Source organism: Drosophila suzukii (assembly GCF_043229965.1).
Source record: "Drosophila suzukii chromosome 2 unlocalized genomic scaffold, CBGP_Dsuzu_IsoJpt1.0 scf_2c, whole genome shotgun sequence".
Lineage (NCBI taxonomy): Eukaryota > Metazoa > Arthropoda > Insecta > Diptera > Drosophilidae > Drosophila > Drosophila suzukii.
Genome location: NW_027255896.1, coordinates 34258395 through 34286277, shown reverse-complemented (window position 1 = coordinate 34286277; position 27883 = coordinate 34258395). Strand labels below are relative to the sequence as shown.

The 27883-nt window shown below is 36.5% G+C and overlaps 1 protein-coding gene and 1 long non-coding RNA gene across 10 annotated transcripts in view; both read right to left on the bottom strand.

Moving 5' to 3' along the window:
* LOC118879131 (uncharacterized) overlaps nt 1–27883 on the bottom strand; it is a 922643-nt gene that overhangs the window by 93518 nt on the left and 801242 nt on the right. For 2 of the 9 annotated variants that reach the window (XM_070998173.1, XM_070998174.1), the window contains one exon: nt 26623–26761. The exons of 1 other annotated variant lie outside the window; for it this stretch is intronic. In XM_070998173.1, coding sequence (XP_070854274.1) covers nt 26744–26761 — 18 coding nt within the window. In that variant the 3' untranslated portion in view covers nt 26623–26743. Of the gene's footprint in view, nt 1–26622; nt 26762–27883 lie in introns of those variants that run through there. 6 more of the 9 variants (XM_070998180.1, XM_070998181.1, XM_070998178.1 and 3 more) reach the window with 4 other exon arrangements.
* LOC139354187 (uncharacterized) lies at nt 17775–18260 on the bottom strand. Its single transcript, XR_011605275.1, has 3 exons — nt 18118–18260; nt 17972–18051; nt 17775–17917 (listed from the first exon to the last, which is right to left on the bottom strand). It is a non-coding gene; the product is annotated as an uncharacterized lncRNA (long non-coding RNA).

The window sequence follows — 27883 nt, the reverse complement described above, 5'->3', positions numbered from 1 at the left end:
AATGGCTGAAGAAGGTGGAATGGGCGAAGACGGTGCTCCCCAACTACGGGCAAGAGAAGCCTAATACTGTAAGTGCACAGCCAAAGAGACAACGATCTCTAGAGTTGCCTGGACCTGCGGCAAAGAGATCTAGGGTCCAACAGAACCTATCATTTGCGGAGACAGCGCGGGACAAGGTTCTGATTGGACTGGTTGACAAGGGAAACCCCGGAGGCCGGATCCCAAGAAACCAGTGGAAGGCGGTCGAGGAGCAGCTAGCGGTCATCTGCATGGCCTTGCTCCGGGACTTCCCCCAACCGACGCCATGTTGCAAGGACGCAGGCTGGTTCCAGTGCAGCGTCAAGGTGGTGTCTTGCGACAGTCAGAGATCAGCTGACCTCTACAAGAAGGCGACGGAGAAGCTCGGAGAGGTGTATCCTGGGGCGAAAATCGTTGCACTAGATTGGTGCGACGTCCCCAGCAGACCTCGAGCGAGGATATGGCTGCCGTCGTCCATCAAAGCACCGGAGGACATCCTCTTTAAGTTGCAAAGATGCAACCCAAATTTGCCCACGCACGACTGGAAAGTCGTAAAGGTGGAACCTCACGAGGGGCCGATCAGACAGGCCATCGTGGTACTGAATAAGGAGTCAGTATCTCCAAAAGAGGCCGCTCACGGGGAGCTGAACTTCGGATTCAGTGCCATCCGCATCAAAGTCTACAAGAGAGACTCTAACTCGAAGGAGGACCCGACCGGCAACTCAGCCGAGCAGGTCTTTCCCGAGGAGATAGAGGCTCCTGGAGAGGATGAACCGGAAGATGGCTACTCAACCGACGCGTCGCTAAGCAGAGGGATGCAGGCGATGAACCCGGCGGACGAAGACGTCGGCGACCTCAGCGGCAGCGAGGAAGCGGACGTCACAGTAGTGGAGGGGAACTCGGCAGATGTCGCTAAGACTACTGCAAGTGAACCTCCATCACAGTAAGGCAGCGTCGGCTGCCCTCCTGCTCCGCCTGGCTGACGGCGGTGCAGACCTAGTACTCATACAGGAGCCTTGGGTGGTAGGAGACAAGGTTGCTGGACTGGGTACCAAAGATTTCAAGCTGCTGCTTGATCCAAAAGAAGGTAAAACTCGAACCTGCATTTTAGCCAAAAGGCACCTTAGCATATTTCTGATTCATAATTACAGCAACGGAGACAACACCGTAGCAAATCTGGAACTTCCAGCGGCTAAAATCAGGGTGGCTTCAGCTTGCATGGCCGTCGAGAAGGAAGACCCCACAGACGAGCTTGTCCGGACACTGGTCAAAGATAGCGAGGCGCTCAAAATAGGACTGGTATTCGGCTGCGACGCAAACGCTCACCACACTCAGTGGGGAAACCCAACAAGCAACAACAGGGGTGAGTCTCTTTTTAACTTCATCCTTGGCTCAAATCTATTTCTATGCAACAGGGGTAATACCCCCACCTTTATCACAAAAAATAGCCAAACAGTCATTGACCTTACCATGGTGTCAGGTAATCTGCTAGAAGCAGTCAGAAACTAAGAAGTCTCAAACGAACACTCTTTCTCTGACCATAGAGTTATAGAAACCACTTTATCACTAGACCCTCCTACTCCAGCTGAATTCGTCAACCTTAGACGTACCAACTGGCGCGCTTACAGGGAAGCCCTACTAAACAGTCTTCCAATAGAACCCCCAAATGACAACAGTGATATACTCAGTCTTGATAACATAGTAGGGATGTTCACGAATGCCTGCAACTCGGCTTTCGAAGCAGCCCACCCTAATCGCAAACCGAGAGGAACCAGAAAGCCTCCTTGGTGGACCCAGAAACTTTCAGAACTCAGATCCAGTTGCAGAATCCTTTTTAACAGGGCAAAAGCAGGAAATGAAGATCTAAAATGGCAACAGTACAAGTTAGAACTAGCCTCCTACAAGGAGGCCATAAGGAAAGAAAATGATCAGCTTGGCAGACCTTCTGCTCAAACATAGAGGAAACAGCCGATGCAGCTCGGCTTAGGAAGATCCTCTCCAAAACAACCCCCTCCTTGGGGTACTTTCAAAAACCAGATGGCTCGTGGACAGACTCTAGTGAGGAGTCCCTAAGCCTACTACTAGACACCCACTTTCCGGGTAGTCTCCCGGTAGAACGTCTCCCAGAAAATCATGCAGGTCTAAGCATTGACTTGGAAACGCTTCTTTCCGAACGCAACATAAGTTGGGCCATAAACAGCTTCAAACCCTTCAAATCACCAGGACCCGATCATCTCTCACCTGCGCACATCCAACACGCAGGTCAACTTGCCATCAACTGGCTAAAGACAATTTTCCGTACCATTCTTAGGATAGGAACGTTGCCATCAACATGGAGGGAAACAAAGGTAGTCTTTATACCCAAAGCGGGCAAAGCCTCGCACACGATGACGAAAGATTTTAGGCTCATAAGTCTGACATCCTTTCTCCTTAAGAGCTTTGAGCGACTGATTGGACTGCACATCAGGTCAGTCATGGACTCGAAACAGTTATCAGCAGCGCAGCATGCATATTCAAAAGGCAAGTCCACCGAATCAGCTCTACACGCGGTAGTCAGCCAAATCGAAAAGTCACTCAATCACAAGGAATACGCACTTGCTGCATTCCTGGACATAGAGGGCACTTTCAACAATGTTCTCCCTACAGCCATAACCGAATCTTTCACCGACCTGGGTGTTGAGATCCAAATCGTGGAGTTAATCCATAAATTGCTGATTAGCAGAATGGTAACCTCCACGCTAGGAATCTCAACACAAACAAGGTTCGTGAACAGGGGAACCCCTCAGGGTGGTGTACTCTCCCCCCTGCTATGGAACATCGCAGTAAATAAGCTGTTGTGCTACATGGAAGGGGGTGGATGCAAGGTTGTGGCAAATGCGGACGATGTAGCCATTATTTTCTCAGGAAAATTTCCTCAGACACTATGCGATCTAATGACCGCCAAACTTAAAATACTCTCTGACTGGACAACAGAAAGAGGTCTAGGGGTAAACCCCTCGAAAACGGAACTGGTGCTGTTTACAAACAGATACAAGATTCCTCAACTAAACCCACCAATATTAAATAACTGCTCTCTCTCCTTCAGTGACAACGCCAGGTATTTGGGGTTAGTATTAGATAAGCGTCTGACATGGAGACTAAACAGCCAAGAGAGAACGAGGAAGCCAACAATTGCCCTCTACTCCTGCAAAAAGGCCATCGAAACGAAATGGGGCATGTCCCCAAAAATCGTCAACTGGATACAAACAGCGATAGTTAAGCATATTCTGCCCTACGGAGTGTCAATATGGTGGCCCGCGCTAATGAAGCAGACAACCACAACAAACCTAAACAAGGTACAACGAATGGCATCCTTATGCATAAGCGGAGCCCTTCGCACCACCCCCAACGAGGCGCTAAATGCTATTCTGAACCTTCCAAGTCTGGACTTAGCCGGCATGGAACGAGCTAAGATAGCTGCGGTTCGGATGAGGGACTTAGGGCAGTTGAAACCCCAAATATACGGTCATGCCAGGATACTCCAGCAAGACACAATGATCCCACCCAGTACAGATCTATGCAAACCTATTGAATACATCCACACCCCCTTTGAAGCATTGCTCCCAACCAGAGAAGACTGGGAACAAGGCCAGCCGGGCCTACAGAGGCAGTCAATTTCTACACTGACGGCTCAAAAATAAATAATCAAGTCGGAGGAGGTATATACTCCGAACAACTTAATATCAGGAAATCCGTCAGACTTCCGGATCACTGTAGCGTCTTCCAGGCGGAAGTATTTGCCATAATTGAAGCTTTGATGCTTCTGAACGATGCAAACTGTCAGAATAAACTGATTAACATCTATAGTGATAGTCAGGCGGCTATCAGGTCGATTATCTCGACCAATACAAACTCCCACACCATATCAAACTGCCGCAAATCTCTGCACGAGATGGCTCTGCAGTCTAAAATTTACCTGATTTGGGTCCCGGGGCACCGGAACATTACAGGCAATTGTATTGCAGATGAGCTGGCCAGGCATGGCACTACCGTTCCTCTCCTTCCGGACAAGGAGAACATTGGTATGCCGATGGCCACCTGCAAGCTTAACATTAGAAATCAATATAAGAAACTTGCGAGCCTAGCATGGACACATGTTAAGCACTGTCGCATCTCTCGCCAGACATGGCCAATCATCGACGCGAAGAGAACTTCGGAACTATTAAGAATAAACCGTACCGAGTGCGGAATGGTAATACGAGTGTTAACAGGCCACTGGTTGGTTGGCACACACGCAAGCAGATTGGGCGCGCCCCGAAACGATTTCTGCATAAGCTGCAGGGACGAGGAGGAAGAGGAAACGGTGGAACACCTGTTCTGTTCCTGCCCGGCCCTAGACTGTACCACTTAGGGAATCCCTTCATGAGCAGTCTATCTGAACTGGCGAACATAAGCCTAAAACGAATAATAAAATTCATTAAAGCAAACGGATGGGAATTATGCTAAGCCAGCTGCAATAATGGCAGCAGATTATTAAGAAAGGGGATACAGATCCACGCGGTACCACAATGGACCTTTAAGGACTAAGTGTGTCAATGATTTGGCAGCCGCTCTAACCTAACCTAACCTATCATTTAACAAAATTAGTAAGATGTACGACCAGACTCAAAGACATATTGACATATACAGATTTTAAAGAAACAATTTTAAAAAGACATAAAGAACTTCTACACCCAGGAATCGAAAAAACTACTAAAGGGTTTAGAGAAAAATATTATTTCCCTGATTATCCGAGAAGTGCCGCCGAAGTGGCACATTTCTTCCCGACGGGAGTCACTTCCACGATCCGAATGCGATATCGCCGAAGTAACTTCTGGAAGTGTCGCCGAAGTCACTTATAGAAGTGCCGCCGAAGTGGCACGTTTCTTCCAGACGGGAGTCACTTCCGCGATCCGATTGCGATATCGCTGAAGTAACTTCTAAAAGTGTCGCCGTAGTTACTTCTGGAAGTCACTCCGAAGTGACTTTACATTTGCTTGTAGAAGGTATCCAGAAGAGTCTTTCCCAATTGGAAAAACTTTAATTAAAACATATTTTTTTGTACTTTCAATATTTTGCATTTATTTTGTGTATGTATAAGGGCTTTGTCCGCTTGTATACACGGTCACTGGCATGTAGAAAATTTTGCTGATCAATGTTATTTAGGTCCAGCTCCGTCGACATAAGAAATTTATTAATAACCATTTCTAAAGGAAACAGAAACAAAAATTATTTTTTGTTCAGCCAAGGTAAAAATAAACTAGAAGACATTACCTTTTACAATGAAGTATGTTGAGAATCGTTGGATCCGCAGTTACACGCCAAGTTATGTCCACAGCTAGCTTGTCCGTAAATAGCTTTAAATAATCGTACAGCTCACGATAAGCACGTAATTTCGCACCCTTTGTTGAGGGGAATATTTAAATATGTTAAGCATTCAATAACATTTAGAAAAAACAAAGTAATATTTTTAAAACGCACAAAATTGATACAAAACCGCACTGTACACAGACAAATTGCTCAACGAAATGACGCTCGGGCGAAAAATAATAGCGTGGGTCAAAAGGAAGACCAAAAAATTTTCAGTAAAAAGGGGGTAACGGAAAATTACCGCGACCTCTTTTATGGCTTGTTTTTTTCCATTCATTTTGTTTTTGTAAAATGTGTACTATCGTCTTTCTATCGCGCAGAAGTGTCTCAGAAGTTACTTCTTCGCGATCCCGACCCTTTTACTTACTATGTACTATCGCCTTTCTATCGTTCAGAAGTGACTTAGAAGTGACTTCTACGCGTTATATGTATATTTTGTTTTTGTAAAATGTGTTCTATCGCCGTTTTATTGCGCAGAAGTGTCTCAGAATTTACTTCTTCGCGATCGCGACCAGTTGAAACCAGTTGCTCTTTTTACCGCTTAATATCTTCCAAACGGTAATTTTTAGGGTAAAAAGTGTTATCCATCAAAAGTTGAGGAATCTCAAGGGCTACAAGATATAAAATTTAAAAAGAAACCGTTTGACTCAATTTTGAGAAAATAGTCAAGAAGTGGTTTTAAAAAATAACTTTTTATCGTAACTCTAAATCTATTATATTCATACAATTTTACTATATAAAGAGTATTATTTTTTCAGAGATAAATGACGTTATGCATCATATTGTCACAAACCTCTCCCTTCCCAATCAAAATGGTATTGACATCACCAAATTTAATTTTAAACAGATAAGAGATTACCCTTCATTTAAAATACTTGTTCCGGATGGGCTGTTCTCTAAACTTCTTTGCCCCAATTTTTGGCCTGCTGATATAATTGTCTCCTGGCTCTGAATTTAACGTGTATCTACTGCACCTGTCCGCCATACATTCTATCTCCTTGTTGCTTACTGAAACTGACCAACTTATTGTGCTTGGTGACTTTAATCTTCCCAATATCTCTTGGTTGGAGAGTAAGGACTCATTGGCAATGATTCCTAGGATGCAAAATGATTTTATTGATGGTCTTGTTGAACTATCATTGCAGCAAGTTAACAGGATTCCCAATCATATTGGTCGTCTTCTTGACTTAATCTTTGTTTTTGATAGTAGCGATGCTGAAGTCAGTCGTATTTCGCCACTATCTTTACCTGAAGATTGTTATCATCCTACCCTTCAGCTCTGTATTAATGGATTTTTTAATAATCCTAGGACTGCAATAAATGTGCAGCCTAGTTTGTGTTTTAAGAGGACTGATAACGGCAGACTAGTGGAATCTTTATCGACAGTAAGCTGGTCCTTTCTAGTTGACCTTCCTGTTGATGATGCAGTTAGGTACTTTTATGAAATCCTTTACCGTCTATTTGATGAATATGTCCCTCTTTCCTCCATGAAGAATTCTTACAGCTCTCCATGCCTTACCCGTCAACTATCTTATCTGAAGAATAAAAAAACCAGACTATTTAAACGGTTCAAATTATCCGGCTTACAGACAGACTTCACCAAATATAGTTCGGCTAAGGTGGAATTTGTCCAGTACAATTCTGATTGTTACAAAAATTACCTGTCTCGTTGTAAGCGTGATTTCAAAAGTAATCCTAAGCTTTTCTTTTCTTTCGTCAATTCTAAACAAAAATTTAGCTGCTTCCCTCCCTCTCTCTTTCTCAATAATAATGTAGCATCTGATGATGATGATATTTGCAACTTATTCGCAGACTTTTTTCAATCCACTTATACGAAATGCAATAATGTCATTAACAAAGATTATCCATACCCACTACCTCATTTGAACTCTATCTTCAAACCAGTGATTGATGTATCTGATGTTCTTCAGAGTCTTAATACTCTCAAGCTCTCATTTTCACCGGGTCCTGATAGAATACCAAGTTGTATTCTTAGGAATTGTTCATCTTATCTTGCTCTTCCCTTAACATTGATATTTAATCTGTCCCTAAGTCAATGTAGATTTCCATCCATATGGAAGGAATTCTTTATTATCCCATTGTTTAAAAAAGGGAACAAGTCCGATATCGCGGTATTGCTAAACTCAGTTCTATTCCTAAACTTTTTGAAAAAATTTTTACATGTCAGTTGCAGCATCATTGCAGGTCTATTATTTCACCTTGTCAGCATGGCTTCACTAGATGTCGCTCTACTTCTACAAACCTACTTGAATTTACGTCTTTAATTACTAGAGGTTTTCTGACACATCATCAAACTGATGTGATTTCTACCGATTTCTCTAAAGCTTTTGATTTAGTGAACCATAGGATTCTTATTTATAAATTGTCCCTTTTAGGTTTTCCACCCAACCTACTAGAGCGGATACTTTCCTACCTTTCTAATAGAACTCAAATGGTCTGTTTTAATAATACAATTTCCAAAATAATTAATGTTACTTCTGGAGTGCCACAGGGTAGCCACCTAAGACCTATACTTTTTGGCTTAATGATTAGTGATCTACCTTATGTCATAAAATCGTCAACTGTTTTAATGTATGCAGATGATGTCATGCTATGTTTGTCCATATGTTTACCTAATGTCAATTAGATCTTGATTGTTTGTATACGTGGTGCATGATTAACATGTTGAATTTGAACTATTCTAAATGTAACTTTATGACCTTTTATCGTTGTAATCCATCTCTGTATTCTTATTCTATCGGAAATAACGCCCTTGAACGTATTTTTTCTGTTCAGGATCCTGGCGTTCTATTTGATCATAAACTTAGTTTTAAAGACCATATATCTACTATAACTAACAAAGTCAGAAGTCTCGTGGCGTTTATGAAGCGCTGGTCAAGGGAGTTTGATGATCCATACACAACAAAGCTTTTGTAAGTTTCTCTTGTTCGTCCTGCAAACCCGGAACCATCGTAGAAAGTGTCATGGAGTTATGTTTTTGCATAAATTAATTAATGGTGATGTCGACTCTCCCTTCCTTCTTAGTTCCCTCAACTGGAATGTACCCTGTAGAACAGTTCGTCGTTTTCGTCCGTTGTCCCTGCCAATTTGTAGATCCAATTATGCCCTTCATGATCTTTTTCGGGTTCTTTGTGACGACTATAATGCACTGTGTCACGTCTTACTGTTTGATAGCCCTAATGCAACTAATTATGATAAACTTATGTATTTTCTATCTTCCAATAATTTGTAAATTTCTATGTTACTAGCCATTCTATGTGAGCATGTATTTTAAACTGTCTATTGTTATGTCGTCTTTTTCCATGTCCGCGATTTTGTTTACTTGCCCAAATCGGTTTAGGGCTCCGCGCGTAACAAGCATTGCTTGGTGTCGTAAGGGCCACTTGCTTGTACTGACCATAGTGCATCAACGTCCACGATATATAGCACGTTTCTGTAGCATTAGTAGATCAGCTACTATAAGCATTTTAAACCTGGCTTTTATTTTTGATTTTCCGCTAAACTAGCGGGTTTTTCCAAAAGTCGTAGAACAAAAGTTTTCTATTTCAAGCTACTTTATACACCCATAGGGTTTCCAAAACCCTAAAACTAAGATAGGATGCATACAAACCCACAAACAAAGGGACAAACATTTTCATTTTGGGAAGAAGAAGAAAATCTTGTTTATTGAATTACTTTGAACGGAACATCGGATTTCAACAAATGAGGTGTCATTCGACGCGTATTCTCAGTAAAAATAAAACTAGCTAAGCAGCTTGAGGCTTTTATCCCCACCGTATCCAGCAGCTCCAATTTTCTAAATTTTTTCTTTTACACTTTCACCGCTTTTTCTCCCAAACAAATCTATATTTTGAAAGTCTTGGTATGCAATCTTCTCAGTTAGTGCGATATCTTTCGATTGGTGTATCACTCGTTATGGTCGGACCATAATTGCAGATTTTCAATTCTGCGGCTATATATAGTAGTTGTCTTCGCACGCTCTCTTGCGCGCTTCGCCACTACGTGTACTGCCGTCCACAGTGATAATTGTCTTCGCTCGCTCTCTTGCGCGCTTCGCCACTTCGTGTACTGCCGTCCACAGTGATACTATTGGGCATATATATATATATATATACATCGTTAAGCTCAAGAACTTATTTCTAATAACTAATCGTAACTACAAAATCAATTAGATATACTAGACATACTCTTTATAAATTAACATTTTTTATGCTAATTTGGGCATATATATATATATATATACATCGTTAAGCTCAAGAACTAATTTCTAATAACTAATCGTAACTACAAAATCAATTAGATATACTAGACATACTCTTTATAAATTAACATTTTTTATGCTAATTAAACATTAACCTTTCAGCGGCGTGTATCAGCCTTGTAATTGTATAAACAATTGCCAGAACCTTTTGAGCGACGTTTGTAGTCGTGAATGGTCAGCGTTTTGCTGATGTGCGCACTTTACCAGGTGGTAAATAATTAATTTATTCAATTTGCATTGCTCATCCAAGGCGGACGCCGAAATATATTACTCAATAAATCAATAATGTAAAAAAAAAAGAATCAAAACCATGAAGTGCTAGAACTTTAACAATGGGGGTGTGCTAATTATGTGTAGTTAATTTAAGTAAATATTTTATTTTATTTAATTTTAAATTTAATATATTTTTGTTTTATTTTATTTTATGTAAAGTTTTCCTTTTATGTAATTGTTGGACAGAGTTTTATTATACGTTCTATTCTCGTTGACATTGACTTAGGAACTGCGCCTAAAGTTAAAGTTTATATAGAGGTACAGCTTAAATGACTGGCGCCTCTTGTTAACATAACCGTTCATTCGATGGCTTATCTTGACCTTGACCATGTTGATAAGATCCACAGCGTTATCTGCATAAGCCAGCGAATAAAGGGCGAGAGAAACTAACCAAAAACAAGGAAGAACGCTATAGTCGAGTACCTCGACTATCAGATACCCGTTACTCAGCTAATGGGACTAAAGGGAAGTGGAGATATGCAAGCAGCAAAGCGAGATTGAAATGCGCCACCTACCGGCGGTAGAAAGATTTAAGCGTTATTGGCGTTAGAGTGGGCGTGGCAATTTTTTTTTGGATCAATCGATAGGTATTGACAAGACCAAAACATTTCAGTTAAAATTTTTATCTAGCATGAAAATTGTGGGCACCACAGGCTTGGGCGGCTTGTGGGCGTTAGAGTGGGCGTTGCAAATTTTTGGGTCAATCGATAGGTATTGATAAGAACAATACATTTCAGTTAAAGTTTTTGTTCTAGTATAAAAACTGTAGGAGCCACAGGCTTGGGCGGTTTGTGGGCGTTAGAGTGGGCGTGGCACTCTGCTGAAACAAACTTGCGCTGCGTAAGAAGCTCAGGAATCTGCACGCCAAATCTCAATAGCCCAGCTCCTATAGTTTCTGAGATCTCAAATGGGTTATCAATTTTTTTATTTCCTTTTTAGTTGCATATCTACTTTGGCAAAAGCTGTATCTGTTTCATGTTCCTTTCTCTATTTAATTAATCGCTTTATTATATCTTCCTTATTTTGTTTTACGTCTGTCTGGCTCTTCGTTAAATAAAAATATTGATGCTGGAGTTTTTCCAGTAGCACTATGAATAGTTTTGTGATTATAATTATAAATAATTTCTTCCATATCCATTGCAACAGTTTCTAATTTGTTTTCCATTCTAATTATACGCATTTTTTAATTTATTGTTCTATGACAACGTTCAATATCAGATTATCAAATTAAATACCTTTAACAATGCTTTTTTTGTTTCAATCCAATCAGTAGACGTGGTTTCGGTGGCTAACAAAAATTTCGATTTTAAATCAATACAAGTTAAGAAAGATCTAATATTTGTGAAGAAATAATCAATAATGTATTTATCTCTAATATTATTTGGTGTTGGAGTAATTTCATACGGTAAGTCTGTCTGCCTGTTTTCATGTTTACTTAAATTACACAAATTGCATTTGTTAATTATGTTTTGTATTAATTTTATGTAGTCTGGGTAATAATATGAGTTTCTAAAGTCTATTATCATTTTTTGTATTCTTTGATAAATTTTATTTTCGTGTATTTTAATAACACTGTCTTTAAATTCTGAATAGCTACTAATATTTATAAGATTTTTTGTAGCTTTATAGAGTTTAGTTGCAGTGTTTGCTCGAATTATTTTTATATATTCATTTTGAAAAATAACAAACTCATTAATATTTTTGAACAAAATAGTAGAGGTTCGTCCACAAATGGCCTCTAGTATTATATCGTTTGCCTTTTCACTGGTCATTTCAGAATAATATATTTTTTTAATAGTGCGATTAAATATTTTTTCTACATGACTTTTTTCTCGTCACATTATTGATGCATTATTGATTTTCTTTCTTCACTATTTAGATGACTAATTCGAATTTTATTAGAACAATTAATTTTTTCGTTAAGCTCATAATTAAAGTCATTATTCTCCAATTTCTCGTCCAAATTTTCGTCATTTTTAATTAGGATATAGTTATGTTTAATTTCTGCTTTTGGATCGCTTGTTAAATTAATATTGTAACTAGGATTTTTAGAGGTGAAATTGAAAATTATGCTACTTAACATTACATATTCTTCATCGAAGTTTATATGGGCCTTAGTTAATTCTAGTATATCTCTTCCGATCAAAATATCATATTTTGTCGAAAAATAATGGATAAAAAGATTGAATTTTCCAGGTTTCCCAGTTAAAGGTTTGGCGTTTATTTCTCGTGTGGTACCCAAAATGACTTTTCCTATCATTGTATGTATTACTTTCGGGCTTGTTTCATGCGACGGAAGAGTATTTAATATATTTGGCCTAATTAGACTAATACTAGATCTTGTATCTACGAGACATAAATATTTTGGTTTATTTACAAAGGCTTCTTTTAGAAAATTTTCGTTAGTGTCCATCGCTTCGACTCGCTTATATTGACCGGAATCTGACATACGTTCTCTTTTTTGATTTTGAAATTCGAAAGACCTATAATTGTTTGAATTGGCTTGTTGTTGAATGTTTCTGGTATCATAATTGGTTTGGAACATGTTGTTGTCAAATCTATCGTTCCTACTTTGCCTAGCTTGATTTCTAAAATTATTTTGACTTTGGACTTTCTGATTACTCTGTGGATATGGATGTTTATTATTTATAGTTTGAATAGGATTCTGATACAATGGATTAAAGCAATTTCGGTTTTGCATAATTGGGGGCTGGTACTCAAAATTAGGAAGCATTTGAGGGTTGTTAAAATATTTCTTAATTGAATAATTTTGATATTGCTTAATATTGTTGTTTTAATTTTCATAAATTCCAAGTTCTTGAGCAACACGTCTTAATTTACTTGGGGTACTAACATCAAATGTACACACTGACATATATATTCGGTCTGGTAATTCTTTCAAATAATTTCACAAATAGCTGAGTTTATTGCTTCGGTGAACAGGTACCTATTATTTAAACTGCCATCTAAATGTAATTTATTAAAAATAATGGATGATTTTAGTTCTAAGTCGTCGAAAAGTTTTCTTAAATTTCCAGAATATTTAATTTTGTAAATATCAAAAGGTAATTGAGGGATTGGTGTTTGGGTGTTATACTCCCCGATTGGTAGGTCCTTCAGGTTCGTCTAGCCTCGTGGTGTTGATCGCATGAGCAAGTGTTGAGCGTTTCCAATGATGAGGTGACGAGGGTTCCATAAATAATGCTGGACTAGACTGGGTTATTGGTGGGGTACAGACCACGTTGGTGCTTGACTCTTTTGATGAAAAGGGCCAGGTAGAGGATGTCGCCATCAAACGGAGGTATTTGTCGGATTTGTGTTAAGCATTGGGATAACGCTTGAACCGAAAGGACATGTTCTCCTGCCATCCTGTGCTGTTCTTATTCGCAATTTAAACTTTTACTCAGATGGCGGATTTCTGTTTAAATTTTGTTTGCGAATTTTCGTTCGTCGTGCGTTGTAAATCCACGAGTTCGGGATCTGTTCACGAGGTTCTTTTGCGGGATTGGGTTTTTTTCAGACCGCACCGATTATGTGTAGTTAATTTAAGTAATTATTTTATTTTATTTAATTTTAAATGTAATACATTTTATTTTGTTTTATTTTATATGAAGTTTTTCTTTTATGTGATTGTCGGACAGAGTTTTATTATACGTTCTATTCTCGTTGACATTGCCTTAGGAACTGCGCTTAAAGTTAAAGCTTATAACGTGGTACATCATAATTGGCTGGCGCCTCACGTTTACATAACCGTTCATTCGATGGCTTATCTTGAGCTTGAGCATGTTGATAAGATCGTTATCTGCATAAGCGAATGAAGGGCGAGAGAAACTAACCAAAAATAACTACACTGTTAAAAGTTGTATATATACAATAATCTAGATATATAACTTGCTGACGCGAGAAGTGGAGTTGGTCAAGAACAATGACATAGCTTTCGACGAACAACCTTGACATTAGGGTATCGTATTGCACGGCCCACGATGATCCATTTGGCACACGAATGTGTGAATGAGAGGGAATATGGGCGAAACACCGCCCGATCGTATTGCGATCAAGCGACAGCTTAGCTTGTGGGGCAGTGTGGTATGACGACTGACGAACTTTACGGGCTAATATTATTTTTTGAGGCACTTGAAATGTTTATTCTCGTTTTGTTGGAGAAGACAGAGGCTTACCAAGTGCCCACGACACAAATACGACGTAGCTTATGCCAGCAAATGGCACTCCCACGTAACAATTCTCAAAACTTCTCTCTGCTGAATGCTAAGTGTTTTGATCTGAGACCGGTTCGATACTTTCCGTCAAGTTGTTTATTTGGATCCTGGATAAGGCATACGCAATAACATTTGTTGCTCCTGGCTTATAAATAATTTTGTGTGAATAACTTTTAATGAAGGAATACCATTTCATCACTTTGACATTTGGATTTTTTTGAGAAATTGAGAATAAAAGATGTTGATGATCTGAGCAGATCTTGATGTTGTTAGCCCCGTATAAGCAATTCCGCAGATTTTTAAGAGCCCATACTATGACTAAAAAATCCTGTTAATTGTTGCGTATAATATTTCGTTTTTGGTTGAAGTTTTTGTAATAAATGTAATTGGTTTTCCTTCTTTAGAAAAAACAGCACCAATAGCTTAATCAGACGCATCAGTTGTTAGAGTACATTTTTAATTATAACCGGGTTTTACTAGTTCAATTTGTGCGATTAAATTATCTTTCAGCTCGTTAAAAGCTTTTACAGCAGAATCGTCCAACTGCATTGAAGATAGATACTTTGCCATTTTGGCCTTCTAAATATTTTGTTACGGGTTTCGCAATCTTTGCGTAATTTTGCACAATTTTTCTTTAATATCCTGTAAATCCAAGAAAGCTTCTAAGCTCTCGAATATTTTTAGGAATTGGATATTTTATAATTGTAGAAATTTTACCGGGATCGGTTTTGATTACATTGTGAGAAACAACGTAACAGAGAAAGTTAGTTTCTAATTTAAGGAACTTTGATTTTTCAATCGAAATTCATGTTTGCATTCAGCAAAATTGTAATTATAACAATTAAATCTTTGTAATATTGCTCAATCGTATTTGAAAATATAACTATGGCAACCATATAAAGATGACACGTCTTACCCACTTGCTCTATTAAAATACCATCCATTAGTAGTACGGAAAGACGGGTTCTGGGACAATTAGCATATTAATGGCCCCCGGCCCCCCTCCCCCCCCCCCCCCCCCCCCCCTCATTAACGTATGCGGGTTCTGGGACAATTAGCATAATCCAATAAATTAACTGATTTTAATGGGCTTTGAAGTCATAAAAATGTCACGATCATGTCTATAAAGAGTATACTTAATTGCCCCCATCGCCCCCACATCCCCATGTGACAATATTGATCATGTATCCTTCCCCTCATTATGTGCAATTAATAGTCAGGTGAGAAAGGTGCACGTGAGAAAGGTCGCACAACCATAGTATCCAAAGGTTGTTATCTTAGAGGAACATATCCGATCATGTTGGGGAAAGGTGTGATCACGTACCCTTTTGCCTCATTATCACAGGTGTTGCTGTGCACGTGTGAAAGGTCGCACACCCAAAGTATTCAAAGATGGTTATCTTAGAGGAACATGTCCGATCATGTTGGGGAATAATGTTTCCTATGATTGTAAAACTAATTTAGAAATCAAAAGAACCCCAATAAAATAAATCTCACAAGTTAATGATTCTCAGATGTGGAATATTTTCAAATACACATTTTTGTTTCCGCCCCAGAACGTTTAACTGGTAAATTGTCTAAGATTCTCTCCTTTCCACAAATGGGTCATAAACATGTCATAAAAGGGATTCAAGCAAGAGCTACCCGAACATGCGCACCTGTCAATTACCTGACCGCAATAAAAGGGACACATGCACAACCCAGAAGGCGCACGCTCATTGACAAGATCATGGGCCTCACGCCAACGACCTCATACGAGCTCATACGACATTCCCATAATAGGGGTTGAAATCACGACCGCGCAACAGCTCGCAAGTAGCCGACATATCTCAGTCAAGGAAATATTTTCCATTCTCCGTACCTATAATTTTAACTCGAAATAAAAAGTCAGAAGTTTATTTTGTAGCATAATAATACATTTATTCACTTATTTTGGTATTGCGAACATTTTTGTTATACATAGAAATTAATTTTCTACTTTGATTCCGGCGATTTGCATAGAAGAAGCAGGCGCACGTTTCCGACGTCATTTCTGGATTACAAAATGTAAAGTGTTCACCATAATTCGTAGTTTTGAGATCATGTCCACCTCGATTCATGAACATAGATTTTGTGTTTAGAAGATATTGAAAATGCTGACCAGTTATCTCTCCTTTAAATTGTTCAATAAATTGGTCAATTTCCTCATGAAATTTCATTTTGTTAATTCTATTTTCTTGTAGGTCTTTACACATCTAGTCTCAACTTTAAAATGATGTATAACAATTATTTTATTGTTTTGGAGCTACTTTTAAAAAATGTCAAAATAATGTATGCATTGTTTAGAGCACAAACCCCGCCCTTAAGGTGTGTTTCACAATAGGGAAACCGGTTTCCTTTAAACCTGTTTAATGACGGACAGCCCATTTCCTCGATATTAATGAGCTGACGACTCCCAAAAAACTTCTGTAGAAATCGTTTCTTTTCCACACCTTTACAAATAATTTGTTTTCCGCTTGTAATTGTCCTTAGATACTTTCGAGTTTGTGGAAAACTGTTCTCTCCATCGTTCCAAAAAATTTTGTGATGTGTATTGGTTAACCAAATTGCAGTCTTTCGAGATTTTGTATTTAGCAAAGTAAAATCATATGGTGGTTCTATTAAAATACTATTATTCAAGTTTGGATCTTTTTCGAATACAATTCCAATTTCCTTTAAAATAAAATTATTATTATTATCAAAGAAACCTTGAACATCAATCGAAACAGTATCATTCAACATTTTTCTAATGTTAAACAACTCGTTGTACTAGTCCGTTTAATGGGTTATATTCAACTAAACGGTCATGTATGAGGAGACAGTAAGCTTGGGTATTTTCATGACTTGGTGTCTTCAGTTCTATTGAAATTCTCACATCAATAGGACCAGTTTTCACTGATTCGTTTTGATATGAAAGATCAACCACAATAATAGGGGCCTTCAATTTAAATTCATTTGGGGTCAAAAATGGTTGTGATTCACGATTATAGTAACTAGACTGAAATCTTGTATACATTTCATATAGGTGAGCATACTGATTCTTACTAAAATCAACATTCAGATTATCATATGGATATGACTCTGAATTCAAGTGAACTTTCAAGTTTGATAACCCTTCAGTTCCAAAAAAAAAGTTTCACTTGTGAATCACCTTGGGAATCACCTGGGACATGTCCTCGTGCACAAGTGAAGAACAAGTGACGCTCCATATAGAAAATTGTATGGGATGTCCGCATTTTCACAAGTGAAAATTCAAATGAAAATTTTTCGAAGTCCTACGGGATTTCACTTGTTCCTTATACTCATTTTTCGTATGGCCTGTGGCGTGCCGGTGACTCGTCCCAAGTGAATCACTTGGGAAAATCAGAATTTTTCCTTGAGTTTTCACTTGTGAAATCACTTGCAAGGGACACGTCCCAAGTGAAACACTTGGGAAAATCAGAATTTTTCCTTGAGTTTTCACTTGTGAAATCACTTGCAAGGCACACGTCCCAAGTGAATCACTTGTGAAAATCAGAATTTTTCCTTGAGTTTTCAATTAAAAAAATATAGAATTTAATTCATTTCATTTTAACTCATTTTAATTATATGGTACTATTAAGATTTTCAAAAATTGTACAATTATTGTTTCTGTTTTTTTGCTTCGTAAGCTTATTTTTAACGTTAGACATCGCCGTTCTTAAACCTTTGTCCGGGTCCTCTGAATCCTTGGCCAACGCTCCTGAAAAAACATATGTTTAAAAAATGCGTTTTATTTGTTTAATTGTATATTTACATTTTATAGCTTGTTGCAGAATTTTTATTGGCACAAAACATTTCGTCATCCACTTTCGGCTAACGGAACCCATTGAATACCTTCAAAATTTACGTACTTTAAACTAAGATCAATGCACAACATCTTAAACTTAATGTAGCACTTACCTGACTTTATTATATTAACTAAACGATTAAAGTAACTCTGCTGCGCACCATTAAAATTGATGCTTCCCTTTCAATCACTCAAACAGAATGCACCAAGTCTTCTCACCCCTTTACTAGATTTCTTTTGTTTTCTCTTCGCTGTTGGCGCGTTCCACTGCACCTATACCCTTTCTAAAGTGAAATATATCCGACTATATAGTTTTTACTCCTTGAGTAAAAAATACAATACGATTTTTTTTAAAATGTTAATACTTAAATGTTTTAAATACTTAAATCCATTTTAACGGACTAATTTTCTATAACCTAACTAAAAAATTATATTGTAGTAAGAATGTATAATAAGTAAATATAACATTATAAGTAAATTCAATTTACTTAATTTTACTATAATCAAATAATTTACTTTTATAAAACAATATTAGTTGTTTTTTTTTGATATACAATAATGCTCCTAAAATATTAGGGCACTCACATGTCGCTGCGCCACGAAAATTTTTCCGCCGAAACACTAGTCGCTAGCCGAACATAACGGAGAGACTCAAAAGAAATAACGGACCTGCCGAAATTTGTCTCTGAGAGCGCCGAGTGCAGGCAGATTATAAGACAAAGAAAGAGAGGGAAGCTCCGAATATCTGCCTCACTTTGTTGCACGATCGTTTTCGTAGGCAGTCTTCTACACTGCGCCGACTTCTCTGCTGACGTCAACAGCGGCACAGCGTTTTAGGCACAAAAAAAAAACCAAAAAAGCTTTTTGCCTTGAGCCATGTCACCGCGTCCCTACTGCAGAACTGAAGGGAAGTTATTTGTGATAAGTTCTCCATTTAGTGTAAATCCAATTATAGCAAATCTTGGTTTTTCGCGGTTAGCCGACAATTTCACATTCCAGCTGTGTTGAGTTCCATACCCCAATTTGGGGTTAACATATGAATCCCAACTCCGGAATGCGATTGGTAGGCTTACACCACTTTTAATAATATCGTACATCTTAATTTTTGCAAAATCGCTCGGAGTTACATGGGGAATTTTCCAGGTTATATTCGTCATTTCCAACTTAAAAGTTTGTTCATTTCTGGTTTGTTCAAACACATCACCAAGATTCTTAGTTAGCATCAACACTAGTTCGTGTTTACAATTTAACAAAACTTTTTTATAATCCTCAGCAAATCCCAATAAATTTTTTAATGGTACAGAAAAGTTAAAGTGGGGTCCCGTAGATATTTCGTCCCCACTGCTCCATCCGGAATTTAATAGATTTTGACTTTGAAGATTATCCAGAGATATATAATTTTTTAGGGTTGTAGTCATACCGACAAATCGTGTTTTATCAATCTCACATCCATTTATTTCGTACTTAATTTCATCCAAAAAGTAAGCCATACAATTATTTTTAAAAAAAGTGGTAACATTTTCAGTTGTAGGTCCATTCGGCGAATCTTTTCTAATAATTCCTTGAAAATTAAGGTAACTTTCGTGAGGAAGCACGTACAAGTCTTGATTTTGAATAGTAATTCGAATTTCATCGTTTGGCTTAAATGTTTGATTATACGATGAATAAGTATGAAACTCTTTCTTCGAAATACTCTCATCTGAGTAAACCTTTTCTCGAACATTTAAAATTTCGTTCATTGTTTTCCTTTCCACCTTTTATATTATACTCGAAGCTTCAAGCCTAACGACTTTAAAAATAGTTTATTTTTCAAAGTAAGTGAGCTTCTTTTTACTTTTGATCCTCTTTCTATAGCTTTACAATTAGTAATGCTTGGCTGAGGACTTAAGCTACGTCTTTTATTATAAATAATCATTCTATTAACCGAATGTGCATGCGAATCGAAACGTTTTCACCACGTAAATTCACCAAATCACCGTTTTGATCAACTATGCGTATAGCTAGTGTGCTTATTTCGTCACAGTTGATTGGTAAATAAATTAGGTTATGTGGTGTCACTGTCATTTTATACCCAGGCGGAACATTAATGCCAAACTCATGTAATGTATGATTCGGTGTATTATCTACATATGAACCGCTGATTATATTACATTCCAAACGAATTGTATTAATTTTTAATATGTTCACGGTCTGATCTGATCGATAGGTTTTTGTAGGATGTGGTTCTAGTACTTTTTGATGGAAACCAAACAGCTGTCCAACCGATCTTTCCTTATTAAAGTAAACTGACTCTCGCATGGTAGTTATTTCAACTTGAAGTGTATTATTATTACTTTGAATTTTAAATGTATTTTCCAGGTTATAGTCTTTTAGTTTATTGTAAATGAAATCGGTGATATCATTCAATTCATATGATCCAGTTGGAATTGTAAAAACCATGTCACCGATGTGGAAGAGGTTATTTTTTTCATCAATATTTGGAATCGAATTATACATATTAAAATCGATAAGAGCGCACTCATATCGACCATTCAATTCGATAGGTGGAAAAAAGTTTGTATTTATAATGGAACTATTTCCATTCAAGGATAATGCAAGTGATCTAGACATATTGAAATCTCTTGATAATCTGTGGGATTGTAAGTATCTAACCAAGCTTTATATTGAAATTACTCCTTAAATCATAATAAATTGATCAAATCCTTTTCTGTATCTTCCGTTATCCATTTCGTTATCCTTGCTAATTAATAGGAATCCGTGCTTGTCCTCCCAACATTTTTGACAAATTTTCACAAATGTTTCATAATTCATATCAGTGTTAATATGGTCCCGATATATATGCCGCATATTTAAATCATCTTGCTTAAACATTATAATAAAGTTGGCATTGTCACGAATCAGATGTTTAGGTATATGACTATACGTTTGGCATAAATAAAAAGAGTCGATATTTTTATGTCGACCCATACAAAAATAAGATCTTATGTTATCTTGTTTTTCACAAGCTACGTCATCGAATATCATAATGGAATTGTTTTTAGCTTCACTGGGGTCTAGTACACCCTCATTATGGGAGAATGTATGATATCCCATTCCTTTAATCGGTTTGATTAATTTCTCCAAGTACTCATATTTAGGTTGATATAAACTTTTTGAAAATATATAAACATTTTCGAATATTAATCCATTAGGACTCTCTATTAGACTTAACATAATATTAGTTTTACCACAATTCGAAGGCCCAACAATTAGAGCCCATATTGTGTTCGGTAAGAGAGCACTATGTCGTGGCGGTAGATTTTTCTCGTTTTCATCGTTAATATTTCTAACTACAATTTTTTGTTTCTGACTTATTAAACGCATCTTTTAACCTAATGTACCTCATTCAATGAGAAATCTTTGATGATTAAACATCAATAAAATGGGGAAACGTTTTTATAATCGCATCAGTCGTATTTTTAATTGTAAACACGGTGGTGGTCTTGTCGATAAGCTAATTAATACATTACCGTTTGAAGCCCATATTCCGGGATATAATTTTTGTGGACCGGGTACAAAGTTACAGAAACGGTTGGAACGTGTTGATCAAGGAATAAACCCATTGGATGAAGCTTGCAAAGATCACGATATCGCATATTCTCAAAACAAGGCATTGAGTGAACGACATAGGGCAGACTCCATATTAATTGACAAAGCCTGGTCGCGTGTCAAGGCACCAGATAGCAGTCTTGGTGAAAGAGCAGCAGCATACTTTGTTACAAATATAATGAAAGCCAAGAAAAAATTTGGTATGGGATTGAATAAAACGGAAAAGAAAGGAAGGAAAAAGATATTGAAGAATAAAATGAAGAAGACAAACCTTTCGACTGTAATTAATGCTGCTACTAAGACATTAAAAAAACAAAAACCATTAGACATTATGAGTGCAATTAAAGTTGCACGTAAATCAATTCATCAATCAATGGGTTCTAAGAAAAATGTTAAAGTACCTCGTGTAATTAATGTACCCAAAATTGGAGGTTTTCTACCAATCGTGCCGATCTTGACAGCCCTCAGCGCTCTTGGTAGTTTAGCAAGTGGTAGTGCAGCAATTGCAAAAACAATTAACAATGCGAGAATGGCTAAGGAAGATATGGAGGAGAAAAAACGTCACAATAGGAAAATTGAAAGTGTTGCTGTAGGAGAAGGATTATATCTCAAGCCCTATAGAAAGGGTTATGGTTTCTTTCTTAAGCCCTATAGTAAGGGGAAAGGAATTAAGAAGCGAAAAAACTAATTTCTCTGCTACCCAATAGACCACTATCAAATATCGACATTATACATTTTGCTAGGAAATATATCCCACATTTTAGAGGGGTGTTTATGAGAGATCTACTCCCAGAAGCACCAAAAAGTAGGGAGTGTGGTATAGTAAACTTAGATAATTCCCGATCAAGTGGTACACATTGGGTTGCATATAATAAAAATAAAAATAATATACATTATTTAAACAGTTTTGGAAATCTTCAGCCACCTAGAGAAGTTGTGAAATACTTGGGACATAGAATACAATACAACTACGATAGAGTTCAAGACTTTGATACATACAACTGTGGACACCTGTGCCTCGCTTTTCTACTTTCTTTCGTAGAAAATATGGAGTCAAAACCGGTATATTTAAATGGTTAATTTACATTTGGGGGGTTGAAAATCAATGTATGGGTACGTGTATGTGTGAACTCTGTATGGTATAAAAAGTGGACCTGCACGCGTTCAAATTCACAGTCTAAGTTTCTACTTCACATCGAACGTCATCTAGAGGACAAGAATTTTTGATCATTCTTAACAAAAAAGCCTATAACTGCTCATAACAGCTCAAAACAGTTAGTGACCAGCTTATAACAACTAGTAAACAACTAGTTAACAGCTACTAAACAGATAATAACCATCTAATAACAGCTATTAACCAGCTAAAACAAGTAGTAAGCAACTACGAAACAAGTACTGAACAACTGCTAAACAGGTAGTAAACATCAAAATACAGCTAAAAACAACGTGGAACAACTGTATCAAGTCCAAAAAACTCAACAACCATCATGAATCAGGAAAACCAGATGAACATTGTAGTTAAAGAGTTCAATAAATTTAATAAAAAGACACTGCTATCGAAGACAAGGATGCCTGAAAATGTAAGATTCCCGATCCTCAAGGCGGAGCGCAAAACAACAAAGGTTGGAGAATCTATTGCTCTCGAGTTGGAGGAGCACATTCTGTACATGCCGGAAAGGTACACCTCTCTTCAAGATGATATCATCAATGAAATGGTTGATGGAAAATTTAATATTTATAAAAGTAATGACAATTTGTATTTAAAAATAAGTCAGTAATCATTAAAAAGATTGAGATTTTAAGAATATAACAATAAATACACTTTTTAAAATATAATGAAGAAAATGTATCGAATCTTTTTTTTTTATTCGGAAATGGTATATAAATATTACAGATCTTGGCGTTCCCTAAACAGTATTTGTTTAGTAACTGAGGAGTGACTTCATGAATTTCGGAAATTTTAAATCTTTCACCTATAAAGTTTGAACAATATACTACAATGAATATTTTGTCACAGTTAACCAAAGCTAGATTTGCTTTGAAGCGAAAATTTGATGATCTCAAACAAGTCAAAAATCATACGAATTTACAATTGGAGGAAACTTTTAAGCCTATTACTGAACCCTTACATGAACTTGTTAAGGAAAATAAAAAACAAAAGATTTCTAATGTAAAAGATAGTATAAAAGTAAAGCGTGAAATGAAGCAAATTAAGAAATACGATGATGATGAGAGAGAGCTTGACGATTTCTACTTTACAACTAATGAGAAAGATCCGCAGTCTAATCGAAACATAACTCCACCAAGGTCTTTCGATGATAGTGATTCCTATAATCAATTCTTTTCACAAACGAACATCGAGGAAGATATAGAAGAAGAGAAAAAGGAGAAAAGTGAAGAAGAAGGGACAACACCTTTACCAATGTATACAGGAGAGGCCGATATGGGTGTGGATGCAGAGCTAGAAGATAATAACACTAGTTATAATTATGATTTTAATATCAGTAATTTGACCAGAGGAAATGTGTTGGATAAGGGTTATGGACCTAAAAAAAGCGCAAACAATTCATTAACTTTGGGAGATAAAGAATTAAAAATTAAAAATAATAAAATAGCATTTTCTAGTGGAATGAGTTGTGATCTGACTCCTGGTCTGTACTCTCTAATTTTTCTTAGTAAACCTGAAAACTATGATGATCAAGACTTGAAAATGTATAAAAAAATTATTTTAGAAACGAATATACATAGAGTAGGCTTTAAACCTAATAACAGAATCAAGGGTACACGAGCATACAAATATAGCCATATTATTAAGAAGTTGATAGACAAAGATTTCAGTCCTACAACGTCTACTCCACTTCGCTCAAAAACAGGCTTTGGTTACATGACTCTTCAGAAATCAAATCCAAACTATGTATATTGGAATGATGTAAATGAGTTAGTCGAACGATTGGAAATTTTAGTAGCATCAAAAGGAGCGGGTAACACCAGCCACAATAACGAAATTTTTTCACTATTAAAGGAATTGCGTGAAGAAAGGATTATATATTAATGAGTATAAATAGGAAGGACAAATATGTTTTACATTTATAAACATCATGTCTGTCGACAAGCTTGGACATTTTTCTGTTGATAAGGAACGATCAGAAAATTTGAAAAGACGTGTTAATTCTACTGAGGGATTATTCATCGATGAGGACGGTAATCTAAATGCTCAAAATAAACGTATCAAAAACGGATCTAAGCCTTTAGACAACAATGATCTAGCAACGAAACAATATACTGATGAGATCCTCGGAAAGTTGGGAGAAGATTTAAGAAAAATTATAACTCAAAATGTTAATCGTCGACTCACAAAAATTTCAAGCTTAGAAAATAAAATTGAATTGAATAGTAAGAGGGCAGACAGCGCTGACCAAATTTTTGCCAAAATTCTGGAAAAGATTAAAGCCATTGAGGACTATATATTTAAATATGTAACAAAACCGATATCATTACCGAAAAAAACCACAATTGAGTTAGAAGGTGTCGCTTTTCAGCCTATTAGAAGAATATGATTAAGAGAGAAATCGTAAATGAGTGGCACGGACCATCTCGAAAAAACTTTCAACGAAGACGAGTGATTACAAGGGGTATAAACGATCTGTGGCAAGCAGATTTGGTTGAAATGGGAGCCTTTTCAAAATCTAATGATGGGTACCGATACTTGTTGACTGTTATAGACACATTTTTGAAATATGCTTGGGGTGAGGCATTAAAATCAAAAAATGCAAATGATGTTTCCCAAGCCATGGAGAGAATATTTAAATCGGGTCATGGAACACCAAGAAACCTGCAAACTGATGATGGCACTGAATTCTTTAATTCCAAATTTAAGGTATTAATGAAAAGTTATAGGATAAATCATTATTCAACCTTCAGTACTCTAAAAGCATCAATAGTTGAACGTTTCAATAGAACTCTTAAAGAGTTAATGTGGCGTGAGTTTAGTTTCAATGGAAAATATAAGTGGAAAGATATGTATAAACAATTAATTAATAAATATAATAATAGAGAGCATAGAACAATAAAAATGAGTCCAAGTAAAGTCAATTCTTCCAATGAAAAACAAATATTACAAACATCGTATAATCACCTGAAAATATTTGTTGCAAGTAAATTCCGTAAGGGGGACCACGTTCGTATCAGTAAATACAAACATGTCTTTGAGAAAGGGTATACACCGAACTATACAACTGAAATCTTTAAAATTAGAAAGGTGAAGAATACATACCCTAAAACATACTTACTTGAAGATTTAGATGGTAGCCCGATTCAGGGCAAGAAGAACTGAAAAAAACACGATTTCCCCACACATACCTAGTTGAAAAAATTGTAAGGCGAAAAGGAAATAAAGTTTTGGTTAAGTGGCTTGGGTTTTCAAAGACTAGCTGGATAAACAAGGAAGACATTTTGTAGTATAATAAATCATTTATTTAATTAATTTTTATTTACATATTATCTTATCTTATATTAAGTTTAATATTAATATTTTTGTACAATGTTTTAAATTAAAATTAAATATAATAAAAATACTTTTTACAAACTCAAAATCATTTTCATTTATATTTTCCAAAGTCTCGATCATAATAAAACATCTCCAATTCAACTGATTTATAAAATAGTTCTTTTTCAATATGTTCCTTTTGAAATTTAAGGCTATCTAATGATTCTCCATCGTTCACATAATTATTTTGTATCATCTCACCCAAGCAAAATGAAATTGATTCTAGCCATTCAACATTTTCTAAAATATCTTTTTCAATTAATCTCTTATGTTTTATTGATGTCGTACTATGGTCTTCATTACTTAACTCTAAAAATTGTGTTTCATTAACATTACGTTTTTTTTTGTTATCTTTGCCACAAAGAATTTTTTTATTTACTTTAAGGGGCCCCAACACTGTAAACTGCGATTTTTGACATGGTTTTTATTTTATTTATTACAGAAAAACGGACGTTCCGATCAACTTTAAAATTTACAAATATGTTAATCAATGTTTGAATTATCGGAAAAAAATTTTTTTTTTTTTTTTGGCGGCCATGTTTTTCTTCTGTAGATGATCCAAAATGGCGTCTTTTTGAAACTTCCCTTGCCTGGTTGACAGCAAATCAGCAAAACGGCGCCACCTAGATCAAAAAACCAAACAGATTCTTGAAATATACATTACTGGCTATCGTTCGACATATGGGATTTTAAAAATATTGATTAGAAAAAAAATGGCGGCTGTTTGAAAAAAAAAATTTTTTTTTCGCGTAAAATTTTGCACTTAATTGTTTATAAAAAAAAAAAATTTACATATATCAAAAAACGGCTACGTCCAACTGAAACGACACATTTGGATCAGGTCGATCGGATAAGAATTTTTTCAGTTATGCTGTCAACCAGGTCAAAAAACATGGTTTCGAGATAATCGCGTTTAAAGTTTTGATTCCTCGTGCTCTTCGTACCATGAATCGTAAGCGTCTGGCGCTCTGTTCAAGTACTTAGAGTTCGAATTTTTGTTTGAAACTTTACATACATGTTCTTAGATGTCTAAGCTATTGATTTAGCAAAAAAAAAAAAATCGATTTTTTGAAAATGTTACAGTGTGCTTTTGATCTAAACATTGTTCTATTACCATATAGTGAGGCCCCAGTTAATAAAACGTTTTTATAGTCTTCGATTGTAAGATTTCGTGAACTCACTCCCTTTGCTTTATTATGTGAAGATTTAACTTGATCTATTCTATAACAATAAACCTTTGAGCACAGACCTACAAATTCTGTCATGAGTTTACCGTTAAGCTCATCTTTAAAAAACCCTAAACTTTTTTTGTTAACTCTTTTAAAGTTATATAGATTAATTCTTTCATCTGAATAGTCCGATGTATCAAATTTTGCTTCAAGATCATTACGAATATCTTTATAAAAATCTTCAGTTTTTATTGTATAGATAAATGAATCAGTATCCATATAATTTAAGAGTAACTTTTCCTGAAACTTTGGCTTCATATATTGATAGTGAAAATCGTACATTTTCCATTTCGATAAGTCTAATACTGCAAATCCTAAATACATTGGCTTATTAAATAGAACGGACAATCTTTTCATTTGAATTGCATAAAAATTATCATTAATTTTAGTTGCACTATGAAAATTGAATTTTGAAATTAAAGTTTTGGCACAATGTGCTTTTCGTCCAGTCTTGGAGTTATCCGGAGCTTCCCATGAACTAATAAGCTTAATATCGACCCTGCGCTCGGGATCTTC